At 37.3% G+C, this 21,529-nt stretch overlaps 1 protein-coding gene and 1 pseudogene across 1 annotated transcript; one reads left to right on the plus strand and one right to left on the minus strand.

Annotated features, from left to right (window-relative positions):
- Nucleotides 1,985-6,685, plus strand: LOC18792698 (protein IQ-DOMAIN 31). Its single transcript, XM_007221951.2, has 7 exons — nt 1,985-2,149; nt 2,660-2,787; nt 3,291-3,596; nt 3,760-3,948; nt 4,087-4,155; nt 4,642-5,824; nt 6,311-6,685. The coding sequence occupies exons 2-7, from the start codon at nt 2,704-2,706 to the stop codon at nt 6,340-6,342; spliced, it is 1,863 nt and encodes a 620-aa protein (XP_007222013.1). The 5' UTR covers nt 1,985-2,149; nt 2,660-2,703; the 3' UTR covers nt 6,343-6,685.
- Nucleotides 6,825-9,486, minus strand: LOC18788535 (annotated as a pseudogene).

The following is a 21,529-nucleotide window of genomic DNA, read 5'->3' on the forward strand; positions in this document are numbered from 1 at the left end:
ACACATAATTTATTTCTTTCGTGTACATGCATACAAGCATATGAATATAATTATATATGCATGCTCATCACAAACAAATTAGTGCACTAAGGGGAAATTAGTGCGAGTAGACATATATAGATTATTTCCTATCTAATTGATACCTTGACAACAAGATTATCAGCGGCGAAGGAAACCACAAACACTCGGGACGTTTAGGAACTGTGACAAATTGTTTAACTTCAAAGAAGAACGATGTCTGTGGTGAGATTTTTCCTCTCCTCCCTTCCTATTTTCCTCTTCCTTTTCTCCCTTCTTTTTGCTTTCCTTTCGATTGCTTCTATCATATACACATATTCTTTTGTAAATGGAGAAGAGGGCACGTAATTCTAAGGGAGAAAGGGAAACATTAAATCAATGTCGGGTGTAAGGGCTTTGGAGGTTGAACTGTTAGCCCATCAAAATCTGCTACTTTTGGGGAGTCCCTTAAGTGCATGGTGGGTTAGAGGATGCGTCTTGTCAAAGTGGGTGAAGTGTAATTGCTGGAGCTGCAATTTGCTTTTGCTATCAACACAACATTGCTAGTTGTAATTCCCTTAGGTGTATCAAACTTTTATGAGCCTTTACAACGTTATTTATTATTATTGTCTTATTGTTAAGAGAGTCCAGTACAAACCTATACCTGATGGTCCAAGATAACAAGGTTAAAATCCTAGAGAGAATATGAGATGAGTTAAATTTTTCCCTTTACCGCATGTTAGGCACGAGTAGGAAAAGGAAAAAAAGGGGGCAATGTGGGAGCAAGTAAATTTGGTACCAATCTGCTACGGGATTGGATTTAAGCACAACCGAATGCTGGTTTGGATGTGCATTAACTCACTGCGGGTTCAGATGTGCATTAGCCCAATGTAGGTTTGTATGTGCATTAACCCAATGCGAGTTCGGATGTGCATCAACGTGGGTTCATGTGTGCATTACCCTATATGGGCTCATACACGAACAACTCGACATGGATTCGTGGGTATATTCAAATACTCATACTCCTATATCCGCATGAATTGCGGGACAAGACAAACATGGTTAAGGGTTCATCTTGCATGACTCTTAATGACCTGAAAATGGCGAAAGTGGGCATATGACGTGCAAAGTGGAATTTGCATCCCAAAGCTGTCATCAAGTACAAATGTGAAGTTTCACAGCCAAATGAAGGTATGCGATTTCAAGTTAATTAGTGCACTCAAATACATACAAAAATTGACTTGAGCGTCGGAGTACCTTTTGTAGGTACCCTACCCTCTCTCATTTGATTTCGAAGGAGCGTCGCTTGGAGATTTACTTATGTTGCGTGCAGAGTAAAGCCGAAAATCCGTGGAAGATATTCTTATTATAAGAATTTCTCTCCAACAAATAATATTATATTTCTAATAATGAAATAATTAGAAGAAAAAATCGAACACTAAATGCGGAATGAATATTCCTTTACTATTTGAATTACAAAAGCGACCAAATAATATTCTTAACTAATTGCAAAACTAACCACATCATAAGTCATTGTATAGTGAGGGCCAAGGCCCTTAGATGAGGTCCTAACCAATTTGATCTAAGGATTAAGAGATAGAGAATAAGATAAAGCCCTCGCTATAGAATTCTACATCACAGCAAAGTAAACCTACCTAAAATTGGAGTCATTCTATAGTGAGGGCCTTATATATGGCCCTTAAGTGAGGTTCTATTTCTTAAACGTTGGATCAGGCTAACCAATTAACGACTAACTAATTTGATCCAATAATTAAGAGATAGGGCCTTACATAAAGACCATATATAAGGCCCTCACTATAAAATTCTTGCCTAAAGTTGGGCTCTAGTATTGGGCCTGCGGTTTGTTTGTTTTTGGGTCAACTCAAATTTGGGCTCCCTCCCAATAAATAAAGTGAACCCACCTAAACGTCGTCGTTGTGTTCCCTCTAGTTTCGTGGATATCTTTCCATTTCCGCGTTAGATTTGCAAACTTTCCATTTTAGCAAAATTTTCAGGTGATTTCAACAGTGAAAGCAGAGCTCAGCTCACAGTCGTTAGTAGAGCAGAGCAGAGAGCCAAATGACTCTGTGACTGAAGCACAACACACATAGACCCTCATCTTCTTCTTCTTCGTCTCCTTCGTCGTTTCCTGGTACTTCTTATTTTCGTTTCTCATTTTTCTTTGTTCGGTAGTGGCGGGAGGCTTTAGGGTTTCCAAGTACTGCATTTTTGGGGAATGCTTAGATCGAATGGATTTGGCATTTCATTTGCTTTGAATTTTCTTTTCCCTCTTCATATTTGTTTTTCAAATCATACCATCTTTACCGTTTATTGCATTTTGTGCATTCTTCCAGTATTTTTATGTTTAACGCTATTTCAGTGTATTTGTATATGTTTTTGTTCAAAACTTGTTTTTTCTATTTCAAGTTGAGGGTTTATATTTTAGCTAGAAAAGCTTTCAATTTTGTGTCCTTGTGGTATATTCATTATTCATATTTATTGTAAAATCTCAGTTTAGGTTAACTAGTAGAAGATACCATGTTGTTTAGGACCCAAATTTTTTGTTCCTAAATGGATGTTGCGTTTTAGCTTTTTATTCATCTTAAGAAGATCAACTGATCATTAGCTACTATCATGGCTCAACTTGTGTATGTACATGCAGGTTTCTACGAAATAAGTTTTGTGGGCTGTCTTTGACTTTTCTCAATGGGAAAAACTCCCGGAAAATGGATCAAGAATTTGCTTCTTGGGAAGAAATCATCCAAGTATAGTTTGTCCAAAGGAAGAGAGGTATTGCTAAGCTGCACATTGCTTTGCAATCAATTAGTATTGTGATTAAACAGCACTAAGTTGAAAAGGATACAAAGTTGTAATTTCATGTCGAGTTAACCTAGGAAAAAAGGAAAGCCTGTCAATTGAAATTGTTCTATATGAGCCTGATGAGAGCAGAGCAGACCCGAAATTTATGTCATTGTGGCCTATACCATGGCTGGTTGTTTAAGTAATTTATTGATTGAGCTTTTTTTTTCCCTCGATAATTTGGGAATGGATAACAAACTCTTGAGAGTGACCGTTTGAGTTAGTATGTTATGTCTATTTTCTTTGGCAAGTGAATTGTCATGTTATATCTTGATATTAAGCAAAAACATAAAGAATGTTGACCCTGGAAGTTCAAATTTCATATTACACTATAGTTTTAAATTTCAACTCTTAAATAATTATGTAGTTTTGTTATTTGTATAGTTGTTGCTGGTCATTAAGTTCTAATTTGCAAATCTGATTATTGTGCACAGAAATCTACTAATAAAGGGAAGGCAATTGTCTCTTCAAATTTATCTGTGTCCGAGTTAACTGTGAGTGCTCCCCTAATATCACCACCTTTAGTTTCACCACCAGTGGTTGGGACTGGTGCTAGCAATGCAGTAGACTCAGAGATCGGTGTAGCTGCCAAATTGCCAAATGATGGGATTATTCTTTCATCTGTGAAGGAAGATGGCCAAACACAAGCTATCTTTAGTTCGAATTCTCAGGAAGATCATGAAATAATCAAGCAAGAGCAAGCGGCCACAAAGGCGCAAAGTGCTTATAGGGGTTATGTGGTACTTTCCTCCCATAGATGTTCTGCTTTTGCTTGACAATTATTATTATTATTTTATTATTTTTTTCACATTTTCTGTTGTACTTCTGTGAGATGATTTAAGTAACTGATGAATTTATTTTTGGCAATCTTCCAACCACTAATGCTTTCTATTATCTTTGAAGGCTCGCCGTGCATATCGAACCCTTAAGGGCATCATAAGGCTGCAAGCACTTATTCGTGGTCACTTGGTTAGAAGACAAGCTGTATCCACATTATTCTGTGTCCAGGGGATTGTCAAGTTGCAGGCTCTGATTCGTGGTCATCTTGCTAGACATTCTGATATTGGGGTTGAAGTGAATAAAACTCATCTGGTAATTTCTGGTTACTTTTCAGTTGGCTCATGCATTGACTGGAGCTTAGTGATTCATGCTTTTTGACCAGAGCAAAAGCCTGCCTAGTTTTTTGTTGAAATGAATATGCCAATATGATTTTTGTTATGTGTGAATCAGGGTGATTTATCAGAAGTAAGTGCATCTTCCCATGTGGAGAGGCTGTCAAAAATTGCTTTCGTTCAAAAGGTGAGATTACATTAGTATTGCCCAAGATTTGGTTATTTTGGTTATTTGATATTCATTTCTTTGGTTCTTCATTACGGGAAATATACTGAAATCAACTTTGTTTTATAGAGTAACACAATCTATGACAGAGGGATTTTCCTTCTCACTATTGTCAGCACTGTGCTCTTGTTTCACTCTATTGGGGAATAGTCTGGTATCGTATATGCTTGTATTACTTTTAATGATTTTCCGCCAATTTAGATTATCATGTAGGGAAATAACCATTGTGTCCTCAGCCTAATAAAGAGATCCATGCAACTTATGGCTCCAAACACCAGTTCCGAAACTAAGTAATGCCACTTCCATTTTAAGCTTTGATCTTAAAAATAGGAGCATTATGCACAATCTATGCCTGCACCTGTTTGTCACTTTTACTGCTGGTCTGTATTGGCCATTTGATTGCCAGAAAAAGAAAATGGGCATTTGATTATAAATTTTCACTTTCAGCTTCTGGCTTCCTTGCCTACTACTAGTCCTCTACATCTCCAATATGGTCCAGAGGAACCTAATTCGACCTGGGTGTGGCTTGAGCGCTGGACCAGGTCATGCTTTTGGGAACCTGTTTTACAACCAAAGAAAAATCTCGATTCAAGGTCTCGTAGGAAGCATGAGAAGGGTCAAACAATAGAAACTGAAAAAGCCAGGCCAAAAAGAAGTGTCCGGAGGTTGTCGAATACAAATGTTGAAAATGTGTCAAATAGTGCCACTCCAGATTCTGAAAAGACCAAACGTAATTTGAGGAAATTCTCTAGGCATCCAGCAAGCTCAGTTCCGGAACATCAACAAAATGAAGTTGAGAAGGTTAAAAGTAATGTAAGAAAATCTTCTGATCCCAAGAAGGGGGTTTCTGATCGGTCAGTAGTCGGTGATGAGAGATCAAAGCACAGTATGATGAAGAGTTTGGCTTCTGCTGCTCCTGATGATTCAGAGCAGGGCACTAGTGAATTTTCCGAGAAAATGAAACATATGGCAGTTGCAGTGTCAAAACACTCCAATCTAGAAGGAAGTGTGGATCTGCTGTCAGCAGAAGAACCAATGGAAAAGTTAGATGACCATCCTTCTGTTGCCGTGCTGCCCATGGAGAACAATGTCAGAAATGAAGACAATCCTTCTGCTGAGATGCAACCCATGGAGAACAATGTCATAAATGAAGACCATCCTTCTGCTGAGATGCAACCCACAGAGAACAATGTCAGAAATGAAGACCTTCCTTCTGCTGAGATGCAACTCATGGAGAAAAATGTCAGAAATGAAGAAGTTCAAGCAATCAATGAGGTGCCAAACTCTAGGGACCACTTTATTAGCAATGAGGATAAGAAAACAAGCCAGAGAAGGGCTTCTTTCCCTGTGAAGTTTGATAATCAGGAGAATGGTGTTCATAACACACCAAGAGTCCCAAGTTATATGGCACCAACTGCATCAGCAAAAGCTAGGCTGAGAGGACAGGGCTCCCCCAGGTTTGACCGAGATATGGTTGAGAAGAATGTTATAACCAGGCGGCATTCTCTGTCTGCTTCCACCAACACCAAGTTAACTTCCCTTTCCCCACGAGCACAGGGACTGGTTCAAGCAGCTGGCAAAGGAGTGATCAGAAGTGACAGATCTTTATCATCTTCGAGGGATGGTTTAGGTAAGTTGTGAACTCGAGGAGTTGCACCATGTGCTTTTCAGTTCCATGTCTTGTTGACACTTCTTTTTCTTCTTAATTTCCATTCCCCTATGCCCCCAACAAATTTCGAAGCTCTCTTGCACATGTGTTTGTCCTTCTATACATGACACCTATCTGTTCAAGCATTTATTTGCTCATGCTAGTGTAAGTTGGGGTATTTTCAGGATGCACATTGACCCTTTGGTCTCAGGGTCAGAGAAGACTATGTTGAATTTAAGCAGGACATATCAATTTTTCTATAGTTTATATAATAAAACTGTGTACAAAATTTTTTGCTTGCTTCCTTATGGATCACTTGTCTTGGTCATCTGCTGTATAAAGTTTCTTATCTTGTTTTTATTAGGGAAAAAAAAATCAGTCTAATGAATTGCTTGGTGTCATTGGACCATTTGAAATTTATGGTATGCTTTCTAATTGTCCTTTTATTGTGGGTAATGCCAATTTCAGATAAAGTAATCCAACCTGAGTGGAGGAGGTGAATTCCGACGAGGTATTGCCCCATGGAAATATTTCAAGAGAAACATATCAACTCATTTCCAGTTTCTGGTTTTATTGATGTTGTCACCAAAGTATAGTTGAGACCAAGATTGATTTGTTGTGTAATCAGTGTTTTGAAGTGCCTAGTTTGTTCTCTTACTTAGCATTAGGGGTTGATTTGATAGGTCTTGGTGTTTGGATAATTTGTGTTAGCCTTGATCCTTTGTGATTTTCCGTGTCATCAAATTATGTACAAATGTGAGAGCTTCAAGCCTCTAAGTTTCTGGTTTTCTTTTGCATGTTAAACACTCGGGGTTTTCTATTGGAAATTGATATTTTGATGCCGGGGCATGTGTTTATGATCTCAATATACTACCAACTGCAATGCTCATAGATTACTGCTATAAGGCCACAGTGACATTATTTACCAGAAAGTCCATTGCTTGTGCAATGATTTTATTATTCTTAAAATCTTTTTCTCAGAGGTTGAAGTGCAATATTTTACACCTTAACTAGCCTAGCCTCAATCTGAAGCCACATCTCTAAGATTTCTTCACAAAGAGGTTTCCCTCATATAACGCAGAAAGCATAGAGTGAAGTCCCAGCTGTCCAAGTAGGGTGAAACTTGGCCAGGTCAACTGAATACCCACTTCCAACGTAAATATACCCGTAGCTTGCCGAAATACCCCCATATACTGTGGCACCAGTATTATACGACCACAAAATTCTTCCAGTGTTTGCTTTCATAGCATAAATGGGACCATTCGAAGCTACAGACCCAGCAAAAACAACGCCATTAGCAACTGTGACAGGTGCTTGGGCAGTGTCATTGCTAGGGTTTGCAGTTGTCCACAAAATCTCCCCTGAATCTGCATCAAGAGTGAAGTTTTCTCGGTCGCCGTTGGCAATGTTTGTATACACACTCTTCTCCCATCTGTGGCTGCACCCCATATGCCGCCTCCTTCGCTGGCACCCGGACCCGCCAACTACAAAGTCCAGCAAATTTATTAGCCTCTGAGTATTCCACACTGATTTATCTTAAGCACAAAACCCAACTCCTTTAGCAACTCATTTTACCTTAGACCAGACTATCGTTCCATTGTCACGGTCTATTGCCCATGCAAACCCGCTTTTCTGCACGGCCACTACGACATCACGCCTTGTTCGGTTAGGGTGTATGGTGAGCAGCATGGGTGCCTCTCCGAAGTCGGCATCCAGATTAGGTCCCGGTGGGCAGTCAGGGTTGTTGGTACCAAACAAGCAAAATAGAAAACATCATATCCGCCAAGTTGCCTGGACCATACAATCCTCCCAGAATCCAAATCCAACGCCAGAATTGAATTGAAGTTGATATCTGGACCAATGCACTGATCAGGATGGGTAGGTTTTCCTCTCTGTTTATTCTGCCTCTCTTGACATTTGGTCACCTCAGGTGGAGCTGTGTAGAGGATTCCAGTAGCCACATATACATGTCTCCTGGATATATCAATGGCGGGGCTGCTTCCCCACACTGCAGCTCCTGAGTAACCTCCCAATCTACGGCGGATGTCCTGTAGCATGTCCGCCACCTTCTTGCAAAGACGACACCCAACATAAAATGCACTGCAAAATCGAAAAATACATTGACAAGCCTAAAAAACGCAGAACAATATGTAAAAGTTGAAATATTTGAGTACTTGACTAGTGTACTACTAACCCTAAGTGTACGGTTCCGGACATGGTGATAAGAACTCTTGGACGTGGGTCAAGTTGAGTTGACCACACAACACAAGCCTCCAATTTGATCGATCAACAGCAATCACAACAGCAGGTCCATAAATTCCAACGATCAAGAGGTTACCGGCTATAGTTGGGGTTGATCTTGAAACGGTGACGTTCACAACAACTCCTGTTCCATTGAGTCCAGTCAAGGCACCAAGGTTCTGCTGCCATATTAAACGACCAGTGAACGCATCCACAGCATATAAATATCCATTCCATGAAGGAAAATAGACCCTTCCATCAGCTACTGCCGGCGTCGCAGCGAAAAATCACCATCTTAACCTCATGTTTAACACTGTCCTTGGGTTGATTAGCACTTCCCCAACAGCGTTCCTTCTGTTGGTAATGTCACCCCCGTGATTTGTCCACTGAAAACATATAATCAAAATTAGAGCAAAACAAACATCACATTGGAAAAATTAAGCTTAATTAATTAATTGGTACTTACAATGGCGTATGTGGCATCAAGAAGTGTAAGCCAACATACCACCATGACGACCATTTTCATGGTGTGATGGCATTTCATCAGATTTTGTTTACAAGCCATGGCTGGTGAAATGGTTCTCTTCTCTCTGGCTATGGATGATATAAGTTTACGTGCTTGCTACTTTGGGAACCATTAAATCATTGGCTACCGGCTCTACTTAAACCCAACTTTTTCCTAAGTATGCCAACCCCTCCCATCTACTTACACCCAACTTGCTACTGGAAATCTAAATATTCCGGAAAATACCCCCATTAAGACCCAAACCAGTTCTTTTAGTAGACCTTTTCTTGTCATTGTACATTAGGGTAAACTTAATTAGGAAAAAAGTCGGGTTTAAGTAGCCCCACTCTAAACAAGCTATAATTAAGTTCAAAAAGAGCTGGTTAAAGTGACTGAGTTTCAGCTGCTTATCGGGCAAAAAGAGTTATAAGTTACAGAATTTTGGTAAAAAAAGCTTACTGTATTGAGGAAGCTGCCTTCTCTCCATGATGTCATCATATAATTTCTTTCACAAGCTTCAATATTCTCATGTCATCCGGGCTTTTGAGAAAACAAGCAGGGAAGTTAATGAAAACATGGTTATTGTATATTGAGCATGAAAGAACACACAATTCAGAAGCATGATGACCTGCAGAGAAATTAAGAATGTTAATTAAAAACCGAACTAATCACAATTAGATTAACCAGTTTGGTATAATTAACTGGTCAGGTGGCAACCAGAGTTCCCCCAAACACTTCAGTGGGATGGCATGCATGGAATTTCACCCTCAGTTGAAGGGTTTTGGAAAGCTTGATCCCAGTGAAGTGGTCAGGGAAACTCTAGGGGACAACTGACTTTCATTCCCTTTGATCTCCTTTTCTCTTGTTCAATTTGGTTTCTGGGTGAGCAAATATATGCACCCCATATTTATAACCTAAGGCTCTCATGAGTTCTCACTTTTCATGATTCTTAGATTAGATTTTTAGGTGGTCTAGGAGAACCATTGGAGATCGAGAGAAATTTGCAGAAGTGGGATTTTAGGCCGCAAGTGAACCTGGCCGCAATTGTGGGTCAGAATCAGATTCAGACGAAGGGTTTGAAGAAAGATATATATATTTGAGGGGGGGTCATTGTATATATATTCTAATGAGAGAGCTATGTATAAAACACAAATTAATCCAAGCCAGATATGCATTGACTTTATTCTAAGATATTTATGCTCTTAAGGTATCAATGTAGGGATACTTAGTTATAAAAATTGCATTTAATTAAGGGAGCTGATTTTCCCACTCTTTTTTTTTTCACTTACACTCTCTTTTATTTAAAAAAAAAATATTTTTTAATTAATTTTGTTCTTTTTTGTTCTTTCTCTTTTCTATTCTACCCCTATCCTACAGTAATTTCTTTTTACTTCACTTTCATATTATTTCTTTTTCTTTATACTTAATTTTTCAACTTGCATTACATTTTCTTTTTCTTTATATTTTTATATTATTTCTTTTTCTTTATTCCGTTAAATGAACATGATAATATTTTTATTTTATTTTTAGAAAACCTATAATGCTTAATGAAGTTAATAAAAAGTTGAATTAAAAGCATTAGAAAAAAGAAAAGAAGGGCATAGTCGGGGAGGGGAGGAGTTGCACATCGATTGTAGAAGTGGGAGCAACCCAACAACCATGTCAATCTCTATCCCCAACCATTTTCCCCACCTACACCCAAAGACCCCAACTCTCCAAGCCACACTTACCTCCCCAACTCCATGCATTAATTCACCTCTAATATATATATTAAAAGCTCATGCAGACTTAGCACTCTGCAATGGTCCTTCCCACTTCTCCACCCGGCTGAGCATTTCCTCCCATTCCTGACTAAACTACGCCCTTTTTTTCTTTCTCTTTTCAAGTTTTTATATTTTTTCTAATGATGTATTTTACTTTAATTGAACTTTTAATGTATTTTAAAATTAATACAACTTTTTATTAACTTCAAAAAGCTTTATAGGTTTTCAAAATAAAATGAAAAAAGATTATCATGTTCATTTAACGACAACTTTAACAGAACAGACCAAATTAATTAATGGTCTTAAACACATGGATCAATTTGGCCAAATTAAAAACACATTGACTAAATTGGCCAAGGTGATAAAACATAGGGACCGTTTTGATATTAAAGCCAAAGAAATAATATAGAAGTCAAGTATAAAGAAATTAATGTATGATAACAGTAGAGTAAGAAAGAGAAAGAATAAAAAAGAAAAAGATTGATTAAAAATATATAAAAACAAAAAGAAGTGTAAGTGAAAAAATTAGCTCCCTTAATTAATATCAAACTAAACTTAAGTTGGGATTAAAATGTGGCATATTTTGACTGGTGTGGGGCCAGTTACTTTTATCAGATTGGCACTCCAGTCCAGTTGACCATGCCAACTTTTGATCACTAGAACCTGCTGCAACTCCATAAGAATATATTTATTTTTGTGTGATGTGATATCATCGATGGGGTCATGTATATATACCAGAAAATCTAGATGGATTATGATCGCTTCATATCAGAATTGAAAAACAAAAAAAAAGAAAAAAAAAAGGCTGTGGCTGTGGCTGTGGGAATGGAAACGGATGGATAGATTGGGATTGGGAATGAATTAAAATGGAAAAGTTATATAGCTAGCTAGCATGGGGGGAGGAATGAGCACTCGCTTTCATTTCATGCAACATTTTATTCCCTACTGTTTATGTAGCCCACATAACAGTCTAGGTTCACCACCTACAACTTTATCCCCACATATTTTTCTTCCAATTGAATTCCAACCCAAAATACCACAATTAAAGGCCTCTAGCAACCACTATAAATAGCATAGATCCATGGAGTTGACATTACCTATTATATATCAAGCAAGAATATGAACAACAAAGAAAGCAAATGTCAAGTCAGATGACCCCTAGAGTTTCTTTGACCATTTCATTGGGTGATGAACCGATAAACGATCTTTTTCGATAAGTTATTTCTCAAATAGAAGTTCCTACTGAAGTGTTTGGGGGAACTCCTGGGATCATTTGATACCATATATCATAAAGATTCAAGATCACAGGGATAAATGTAAAGAGTCTTATGCATGCAATTACAAATTCTGCTATTTTTTAAATAGCTTTCTACAGTAATCTGATAATTCCCAGCTACTTTCTGATGCATATATATTATAAGTGTAACACTTGTTGGTTTTCTGTTCTGGTTTTTGATTTTGATAGGTAATGTGCGTTTGCAGACTGCTAGGACTATGATGATGAAGACATGGCTTGATTAACTATACATTCGCACAATTAATGTATCGAAGCAATTTCATGCTGGCACTCTTCTTAGAAGATTGCTTAGACTATGAATTTTACATGATTTAAATTCGTCAGTTTTTATTTACTCCAACCATATTCTTCATTGTGTTTGTGACTGAATGTCTTATATGGAGTGCAAGTAACCTTCCTCTCATCAATTTGCACGTTTCTCAATCAAAATTTAAATAAAGAAAAAGAAGAAGAACAAGTAATTTATGGACATTTTTCTCTATATATGTTTTGAAATGTTAGCTCCTACCTGAGTCAATATTTAACCCCAATGCCAATAGGGTATATGTGGAATATTACGTAAAATGGTCATGAGAGTGAGTCTATCCCTTTGCACTTAAATTCGAAACCCCTCCTTGAAAATTATTAATTTAGATTATCAATTGTATATAATAAAAAATTGGGGTCAATGGGTCAATATACTTGAAATCTTAGTCAATTTTGATTTCAGATTTTTTTGGGTGCTGTTATAAACGAACATTAAAATTAACTGAGTACACTCTACTACTAAATTATTTATTGAATTACTAATTTACCCTCATATAAAATGACAAAAAAGACTTACCTAGATATGTTATTCCACAGAGACCCGAATTCGTGCAAGTGATGATCAATCTCTATGGATTTGCAAACCACTGATAGCTTCATTGAAAGAAAGACCCACATAAACAAAGCAAACTAAACTTAGCCAGTACACACAACGCCATAGATAGCAAAGTAGAGAGACTCACAAAGGACTAAAATTAAAACATCAGATGCGAGGCACCGTAAGACCATCCGCTTCCAGCACACCATTTGTTTCCAACTGCATATTGACCATTAGTATATGAGTACATCATTTGTTTTCTGTTCTAAGCCTTATGAAATTGTTGATAAGTGATTCATACTGAAAAACCTGAAGCATCGCATACAACATGGATTCCCTAAATTCTGATGTATATGATATAAATTTGGTAGATGTTTAGTAGAGTTATACTTCCATAGTCGGCTTCCAGCTCATTAACAAGTTCGATATTGCACTTTGGAAGAATCCAAAATCCAAATTTCATTCAATTGCTCATGTTTGGTGGTCTGATAGTGTTCGGCAGCCAGCTCTCGAACAGGTTTGATATCGTGTGATAGTGTATAAGGGCGTACCAGGGGTATTTTTAGGAGTTAAATAGGGTGTACTTAGTTAATATTACATTTTGATTTAAATATTATCGTGTACTTAGATCATAGGGTGTACTCAGTTAATTTTAGGGTCTGTTTAACAACACCCATTTCTTTTAAGAGTAAAATCACGATTTTAGGTTCCAATAACATAATTGCTCTCTTTGACGAAGAACAATAAAGAGCAATGTTAGGGATACCAAGTGGAGCCCACTAAAATAGTAGGGCTCATCTCTATTAGAGAGGTGATATACAATGTTGTATGACTAGCATTTTTGAAAAATAAAATAACATAACTCTCTGATTATTTTGAGTGATCGCGTGAAAGTGTTTTGTTTTGGACCACCTCCTCCAGGCCCATATCATTTCCACTGGAAGAACTTTGTTTGGATATTTTTTCTGTTGAGGCCATAGTGCTTTTGGATGTTAAATCTTAACATTTGGCCCATTCCCTTTGTCAATCAACTTCATAAACGAGGTTGTATGATTCTTTCTCTTTCCTCTCTCCAGCATGGAACCCTAATTTATGCTTTGACTTTGGAGGAATTGGGCAAAAATTAGATCTTTAATTGCGAACTTTAAACTCAAACGTACTCCCTCAATTTCTCTATTTGATCGCCCAGACAAGGCATGAAATTAGCTAATAGCTTTGTCTTGTATGATATTTAGTAGACAACATGAAACGTTGAAACTTAAACATAATATAACTTGTTTTCCTTAATTTGCTTTGTTGTTTGTAAATCCAGTGGCTGACATTTTCACTTTTGCTTCTACTATTCTGTAGCATTCAAGGTTTTATGGAATTGGATCCAACCAAGGTCTTGGCCATAGATTTAATGGCCTAGTGGGCAATACAAAGGCGGCCAATAAGTCCTATGGTCCTCAGTCCCTGGTTTAAGGCACAAACTTCGCTTTGACAGGTTCGTCCGTTCTTGCACTGCAATTTTTGAAAAGAAAAGCAAAGAAGGCAACCTTTTCTATGCGTGCCAGACAGCTACAATTGAGAAGAAAGATGTTAGATTGTAAGGGAAACAAAGTGATTTTATTAAATTAAGGAGAATAGTACATAGCATGGTGTAGACTAATTGGCTTTTTGAGCATATTGGCTTATTGGCTACCACACTTGATTTAAATTAGTTTGGGCTATTTGGCCCTTACACTTTGATTGATGAGCTTATTGGCTCCTAAACATAGTTTATTTGGGTAGCTCTTGGCTCCATTAGTTTGGGAGTTCTTTTCATTGAATTCCCCATAGATTGGGAGTTGGCGGATGACTCCACTCCACCTTGCTTTGTTGCATTGCATGCCTATTTATAGGCACCTTTGCCGACATCACCAAGTTCCACCGACTTGGTCTCTTTTACTCCAGCCACAAGTGTATGTATACTAGAAACTTCTATATTTTACAATATTATTTTTGTGGCTATTGTTTAGCCATCATGCTCCACAGCCAGTCTAGCAACATGAGTGTTCTTGCTCTAGAGAGTTCTTCCAACTTCAATCTCTTTGTCTAGCTGACATAGTATGTTCTCCACAACTCTAGAATCATCATTGTAGTCATGATTCTTTTAGCATTGTGTAGAACACAAATGAACATTATTTTTCAACAAAAGAAGATAATGTGTGGTTTTTATTGGTAATGGTTGTAGTAATTACATGACAAGCAACAAGAACCTGTGTTTTGACTTTGATGAGTAAAAGAAGACTAAGGTCAAGATGGGAGTTGAATTGTGGGTATATGTGATTGGAATGGGCACGTTAGCAATTGAAACAAAAGAAGGGAAGAAGATTCATCAAGGATGTGATGTCATGCTTGTTCCGGATCTTGATCAAAATTTGCTAAGTATTGGCCAACTGAATGAGAATGGTCATCGTGTGTACTTTCAAGACGACTTCTGTGACATATTTGATAAAGAGGACAAAAGTCAGGTTATTGCAAGGGTTAGAAGGAAAGGAAATAGAAGCTTTCGACTTCAAATGAATTATTCTAATTCAGTTGCAATGAAGGTGGATGTAGTTGAACCATCTTGGTTAAGGCATAAATGTTAGAATTCTATATTATACATGCTCTAGATCTTTCACACAATCTGAAATACGTAAAGACATGAACACATACTTGGAGCCATCTTCCTAGAGTACACAACTTCTGAACTCATCCAATCCGTAGCAGCAGTAATCCTAGCAAAAACAGGAACGGCTCAAGACTTCTGCTCTCTTTCTCATAATCTGTTTCAGCTCTCTCTTTATGATGAGAATAGGGTTAGAGAACGTGTCTGATGAGAGCAGGGCCTTAAGCTTATATAAGGGTAGGTCAAGTCGTCTCTACTCAACACCGAAGGCTGACTTGACTAATCTTCCAAGCTCACTTAATCGGTTCAAGCAAAAAGGAAATAAACTATGACTCCTTAATAGGCTTCAAAACTCTTCCTTATTCCACAAGGTTTTGGGCCTCAAGGTATAACTTAATTTAAAGATTATCAAACCTTTCGAAATACAGAAGCTTAATATGGTCACTGCTAGGAAGTATGATAATAAGGGTGCTGCAAAATCGGGAATAAAGAAGCAGAGTTAGTTTCAAAAGAACAACCCTCTTGGCGTGACCCCTACCACTGAATTTAAGTGTTTCTTTTGCTAGAAGGAAGGTCACATGAAGAAGAATTGCAACAATTACAAGAAGTGGTTCGAGAAGAACAAGAACAGAGGTAATAAAGAATTAGCCTTAGTGAGTTTTGAGTATTATTTAGTGGATGTTCCTTTTGATTCTTGGTGGTTAGATACGGGTGTCTCGATTCATATAGCTCATAATGTGCAAGAATTCACAAGAAGGAGGAAACTAAGAAAGCATGAAGTTAAAGTGTAGGGAATGGAGAGCAAGTAGATGTGGAAGCCATTGGAGTAGTGCAGTTGAAATTGGATTCAGGATTTATTTTAGAGTTGGATAATGCAGTTTTAGTACCCTCAATGAAGAGGAATTTGATTTTTGTTTCAAGATTATCAAGACTTGGTTTTGTTTTTCAATTCAATAAAGATGGCTTTGCATTATCTCAGAATTCAAATATTCTTGCTACTGGTTTTCTCTCAAATGGATTATACTGTCTTAATTACAATAAAGAGGGTGAAGTTTTAATGGCTGAATCAAGTAAGAAAAGGATTAGAAGTGAAGGATCATCCACTAGGTTATGGCATAGGCGTTTAGGGCACATTTCAAAAGAAAGAATGAAAATTCTTGTTAAGGAACAAATCTTGCCATCACTGACTTTCGGTGATGACGGAATTTGTATTGAATGTATCAAAGGAAAACTCACTAAGACTAAGAAGAAAGGTGCAACACGTAGTAGTGATCTTTTGGAGATTATTCACACAGATATTTGTGGATCATTCCCTCATTAAACAATTGATAAAAATCGCTATTTCAACACCTTTATAGATGACCATTCTCGTTTTGGTTATCTATATCTCATAGCAAAAAAGTCTCAAGCTTTTGAAATGTTCAAGATTTTCCAAACTGAAGTAGAAAGGCAACTTGAGAAAAAGATCAAATTGTGAGGTCAGACAGAGGGGGTGAATATTATGGACGTTTTGATGAAGGAGGACGACGAGCTGGACCTTTTGCTAGGTATCTACAAGATAATGGAATAGCTGCTTAGTACACAATGCCAGGAACTCCGCAACAGAATGGTGTGGCTGACAGAAGAAATCGAACCTTGAAGGATATAGTTTGTAACATGATTTCGAAAACTGATTTTTCTAAGAGTCTATGGGGAGAAGCGATCAAAACAACAAACTACATACTTAATAGAGTGCCTAAGACACCTTTCGAAATTTGAACTACCAAAAAGTATAGCCTGCGACATCTTCATGTATGGGGTTGCAAGGCTAAAGCTAGAATCTATAACCCTCAAGAGAAGAAGCTAGATCCTAAAACGATTAGTTGTCACTTTATAGGTTATCCTGCAAGGTCAAAGGGTTTTAGGTTTTACTGTCCAAATTATGGTACCAGAATTGTTGAGATTGGATGTGCAAAGTTTATAGAGCATGAGGAGAATCCCACTGGGAATAAAGATTTTGTCTTTGAAGAAGAGTGTGATGTAGTTGTAATTGAGAATGCTGAGCAAGATGTTACATCCTTGATTCCTTTAAGTGAAACTGTATTGGAAAATCCTCAGTTTGAAGAACCAGTTGAACCACAAGAACAAGTTGTTGAGAATCCTGAGTTAGATAAACTGCTTGGCACTTTTTGTTTCTGGAACTCCACCAAAAATAGCTTCCGTAATAGTCTTCTTCATAACCAACAGACAAACCTTATTAGCCATCCTCCAAGCTACATGCACCCTTTTAACTTTAGCAGGGGAATTAGCAATTGGTTTGGTCGGCTCATCTTGGGTGATAGCATAATCGATATCACTCATGCCTAGCGCAACATCAAGATCAAACTTCCATCTTTTGAAATTTGATCCAGTGAGGATTTCAATTTGCGAGAAATTGATTGAGAGAGTGTTCAAAGCTATAAGGATTTGCAAAAGAAAAGCATGAATACTTTCCAAGAAACCGATTCTCAATTTGTTAAGAGAAACAATGTTCCATTTAACTATATTCACAGAACTAACAAATAATATATATGCAATATCACACATTTGTGGCAAGAGATTACTCATAACTTACACAAAATTACATGTTATCTTGTGCCATCACAAACAAATTACATGACAGATTCTATTTGTTGAAGAAACTTATCAAGCAATTTAGGCATAATGCAATTTTTGGTTATTTCTTTAGGGTTTGAGTATTTAGGTTTGGTTTTGTTATGAAAAGTTTGTTGATTCTCAGAACAAAGACAAACATCTATCTAGCTCAGAAAAATAACCAAACAAAACATAGTTCAATAAGGAAAAACACTAAATTGCAGTGAATAGTAAAAACTGTCGTGAACAATGTTTTAGGAGTTTTTGGTGTTTGTTTTTGACGCAAAATACATTTCTTAACAGGGAATGACCTAATTAACACAACTCACTGCTTTGCTGTGACATATATGCATTTTTAGGGTTTAGGTCATCCAGTAAGTCAAAAACGTGTTTAAAGTTTTGAAAATATGAAAAACCAAATCAAAACATGCTTTTCCAGATTCTTTAATATTCTTGATATTTTCATAAACATGTTTAATTCATCTTCAAAAAATAAACATAACCAAATAACTGAACATGACCTAAACAGATATGAAAACATAGTGGACATGCTTGAACAACGATTTCAGTGTGTGTGAATAACCTTAAGCTCTTATACCAATTGTTAGAATTCTATATTATATATGTTCTAGATCTTTCACATAATCTGAAATACCTAAATACATGAACACATACCTGGAGCCATTTTCCTAGAGTACACGACCTCTGAACTCATCCAATCCGTAGCAACAGTGATCCTCGCAAAAATAGGAACGGCTCAAGACTTCTACTCTCTCTTAGAATCTGTTTTAACTATCTCTTTATGATGAGAATAGGGTTAGAGAACGTGTTTGATGAGAGCAGATCCTTAAGCTTATATAGGGCTAGGTCAAGTCATCTCTACTCATCACCGAGGGCCGACTTGACTAATCTTCCAAGCCCACTTAATCGGTTCACGCAAAAGGTAAATAAAATAGGACTCCTTAATAGGCTTCAAAACCCTTCCTTATTCCACAAGGTTTTGGGCCTCAAGGTATAACTTAATTTAGACTCTTATAAAACATGATATAACTTAGTATCTTGTGCACGGATCTAAATAGGAAAACATAACAATAAAAGGATGGGGGCATCTCACTTTCCAAAGTCTGAAAATTCTTTAGCAACATGATATGGTGACTGGTTTACCCTCAATCTAAAAAGCAAAATATGCATGTGAAGGGTGTGCGAAGGGGAACCTACATCTAGACTCATTTCCAAGTGAAGGAGCATGGAGAGCATCTAAGCCTTTGGGATCATCCACTCGGATGTGTGTGGACCAATGTAGACCGACACCCATGGAGGTAATAGATACTTTTTGATTTTTGTAGATAATTTTTCAAGAATGACATGGATATATTTCCCGAGGCAAAAATTAGAGTTATTCTCCGTTTTCAAAAAGTTTAAGGCAATGGTGGAGAATCAAAGAGGTTTGAAAATCAAAACTCTAAGGAGTGATAGAGGTGGTGAGCACACTTTAAATGAGTTCAGAAAATTTTGTGAGAATACTTGATAGGCAACTAACTCCAGCTTATACTCCATAACAAAATGGAGTAGCAGAGAGGAATAACATGACTATTGTCGAAAAGGTAAATTCTTTGTTACATGAGAAGGGACTACTCTATGTGTTTTGGGGAGAAGCAGCTTATACAGCTGTGTATATTTATTGAATCATTTTCCTACTAAAGCAGTGAAGGATTTGACACCATTTGAAGCATACAGTGGTAAAAAGCCATCTATGAGTCATTTGAGGGTGTTTGGATCAATATGTTATGTTCATGTTCCCAAGAACCTTAGGCACAAACTTGAAGAAAATAGTGAGAAGTTTATCTTTGTGGTGTACAGTAGTCATACAATGGGCTATATGCTCTATTTCTTGAAGAAAAAGAAAGTGATCATTTGTAGAGATGTTATCTTCAATGAAGAAGCATGTTGGGATTGGAAGAACAAATCAGTCCAACGTTTTCCACTTCATGTTAATGATGGCATTTAAGTAGAAGAGAATGAAGAGGAAGGACTTCACATTCCACCATAATCTCCACAAGTTGCAAGTCCTTCAACACCTCAATCTCATCAAGTAGCAAGTTCTTCAACATCACGAACTTCTTCGCCTAGTTCAATTCCAATGAAGATAAGGAATCTCAGTGGTGTGTTTGCTAGGTGTAACTTCAGTGTTATTGAACCAGAGAGTTTTGAAGAAGCTATGAATGATGTAGCTTGGAAGAAAGCTATGAAGGAAAAAATAACTGTGATAAAGAAGAGTTCCACTTGGGAATTGGTGGATAGTCCTAGTGACAAAGACATCATAGGTGTGAAGTGGATTTACAAGAAAAAGTTGAATTTGGATGGTTCTATAAAAAAAAAAACAAGGCAAGACTAGTTGTAAAACGCTACTCAAAAAAATAAGGGGTAGATTTTTCATGAAACCTTTGCACCAGTGGCAAGAGTTGACACAATTTGAATCGTGATTGCATTGGCAGCTCATAAGGGTTGGTTTTTGCACCAACTTGATGTGAAGCCAGCATTTCTAAATGGGGTTTTGAATGAAGAAGAAATGAAAGTGTACAAGTCAAAGAAAACACTTTATGGGTTGAAGCAAGCACCTCGTGCATGGTATGTGAAGATAGATGCTTACTTCATCAACAATGGTTTTCAAAGATGCAAGAGTGAGGCTACTTTGTACCCCAGGACTGAAGGCAACTCATAAATCATTATTGTTTCCATTTATGTTGATGATTTGGTGTTTACTGGAAGTTGTGTTGTGAAAAAATAATTTTTGAATTCATGGGAGATATGATGAAAAAGTATGCAATGAGTGATTTAGGATTTAGGATTGTTGCATCATGTTTTGGGAATTGGTGTGTGTGAAAGTAATGATAGGATTTTCGTGTATGAAGAAAAATATGCTAAAGGTCTCACTGGGAAGTTTGGAATGAGAGGATGTAAGTTTGTTGCTAAACCTCTAGTGGCTAATGAAAAGCTACAAAAAAAAAATGGAAGTGATGAAGTAGATGCCTCAATTTTAGAAGCGTTGTTGGGAGCTTGATGTATTTGACATCTACAAGGCCAGATATTATGTATGTTACTTCCTTGCTATCGAGGTTTATGAACAAACCAACTCAGATTCATCTGGGGACTGCTAAGAGAATTATGAGGTACATACAAGGTTCATAAAATTTTGGCATTGTGTATGAAAGGAAGATTGAGCCATAGCTATTTGGATTTTGTGATAGTGATTGAGGTGGCAGAGCACATCGGGATATGCATATTCTTTGGGTTATGTTGTATTTTAATAGGCTTCCAAGAAGCAACAAACTATTGCTTAATCTACTGCAGAAGCTGCGTAAGTATCAGCGGATTTGGAAACTTCTCAAGCTATATGGATGAGGATGATTTTAGAAGATCTTGGTGAGAAGCAAGAGGGCCAACTCCTATCCTTTGTGACAGTAAATCAGCAATTGCAATGGCCAAGAATCCATTCTTCCATGGAAGAACCAAGCACATTGCAATCAAGCATCACTTCATCAGAGATGCTGTTGAAGAGAAGGATGTTGTCTACTGCAGGACAGAGGAGCAAGTTGTTGACATCTTCACCATTACCAAAGGACAGCTTGCAATACTTGAGAGCTTCGATGGGAGTTCAACAACAATGCATTAAGGGGGAGTGTTAAATTTGAGTAATGCTCTTGTTGTAATTCTTTGAAGAAAAAAAATAGAGATTGAGGCACGTTTGTGAGAAACTCTAGTGTGGTAATTCTCTGAAAGAACAGTTTG

The sequence above is a fragment of the Prunus persica genome, chromosome G1 (assembly GCF_000346465.2).
Source record: "Prunus persica cultivar Lovell chromosome G1, Prunus_persica_NCBIv2, whole genome shotgun sequence".
Classification (NCBI taxonomy): Eukaryota; Viridiplantae; Streptophyta; class Magnoliopsida; order Rosales; family Rosaceae; genus Prunus; species Prunus persica.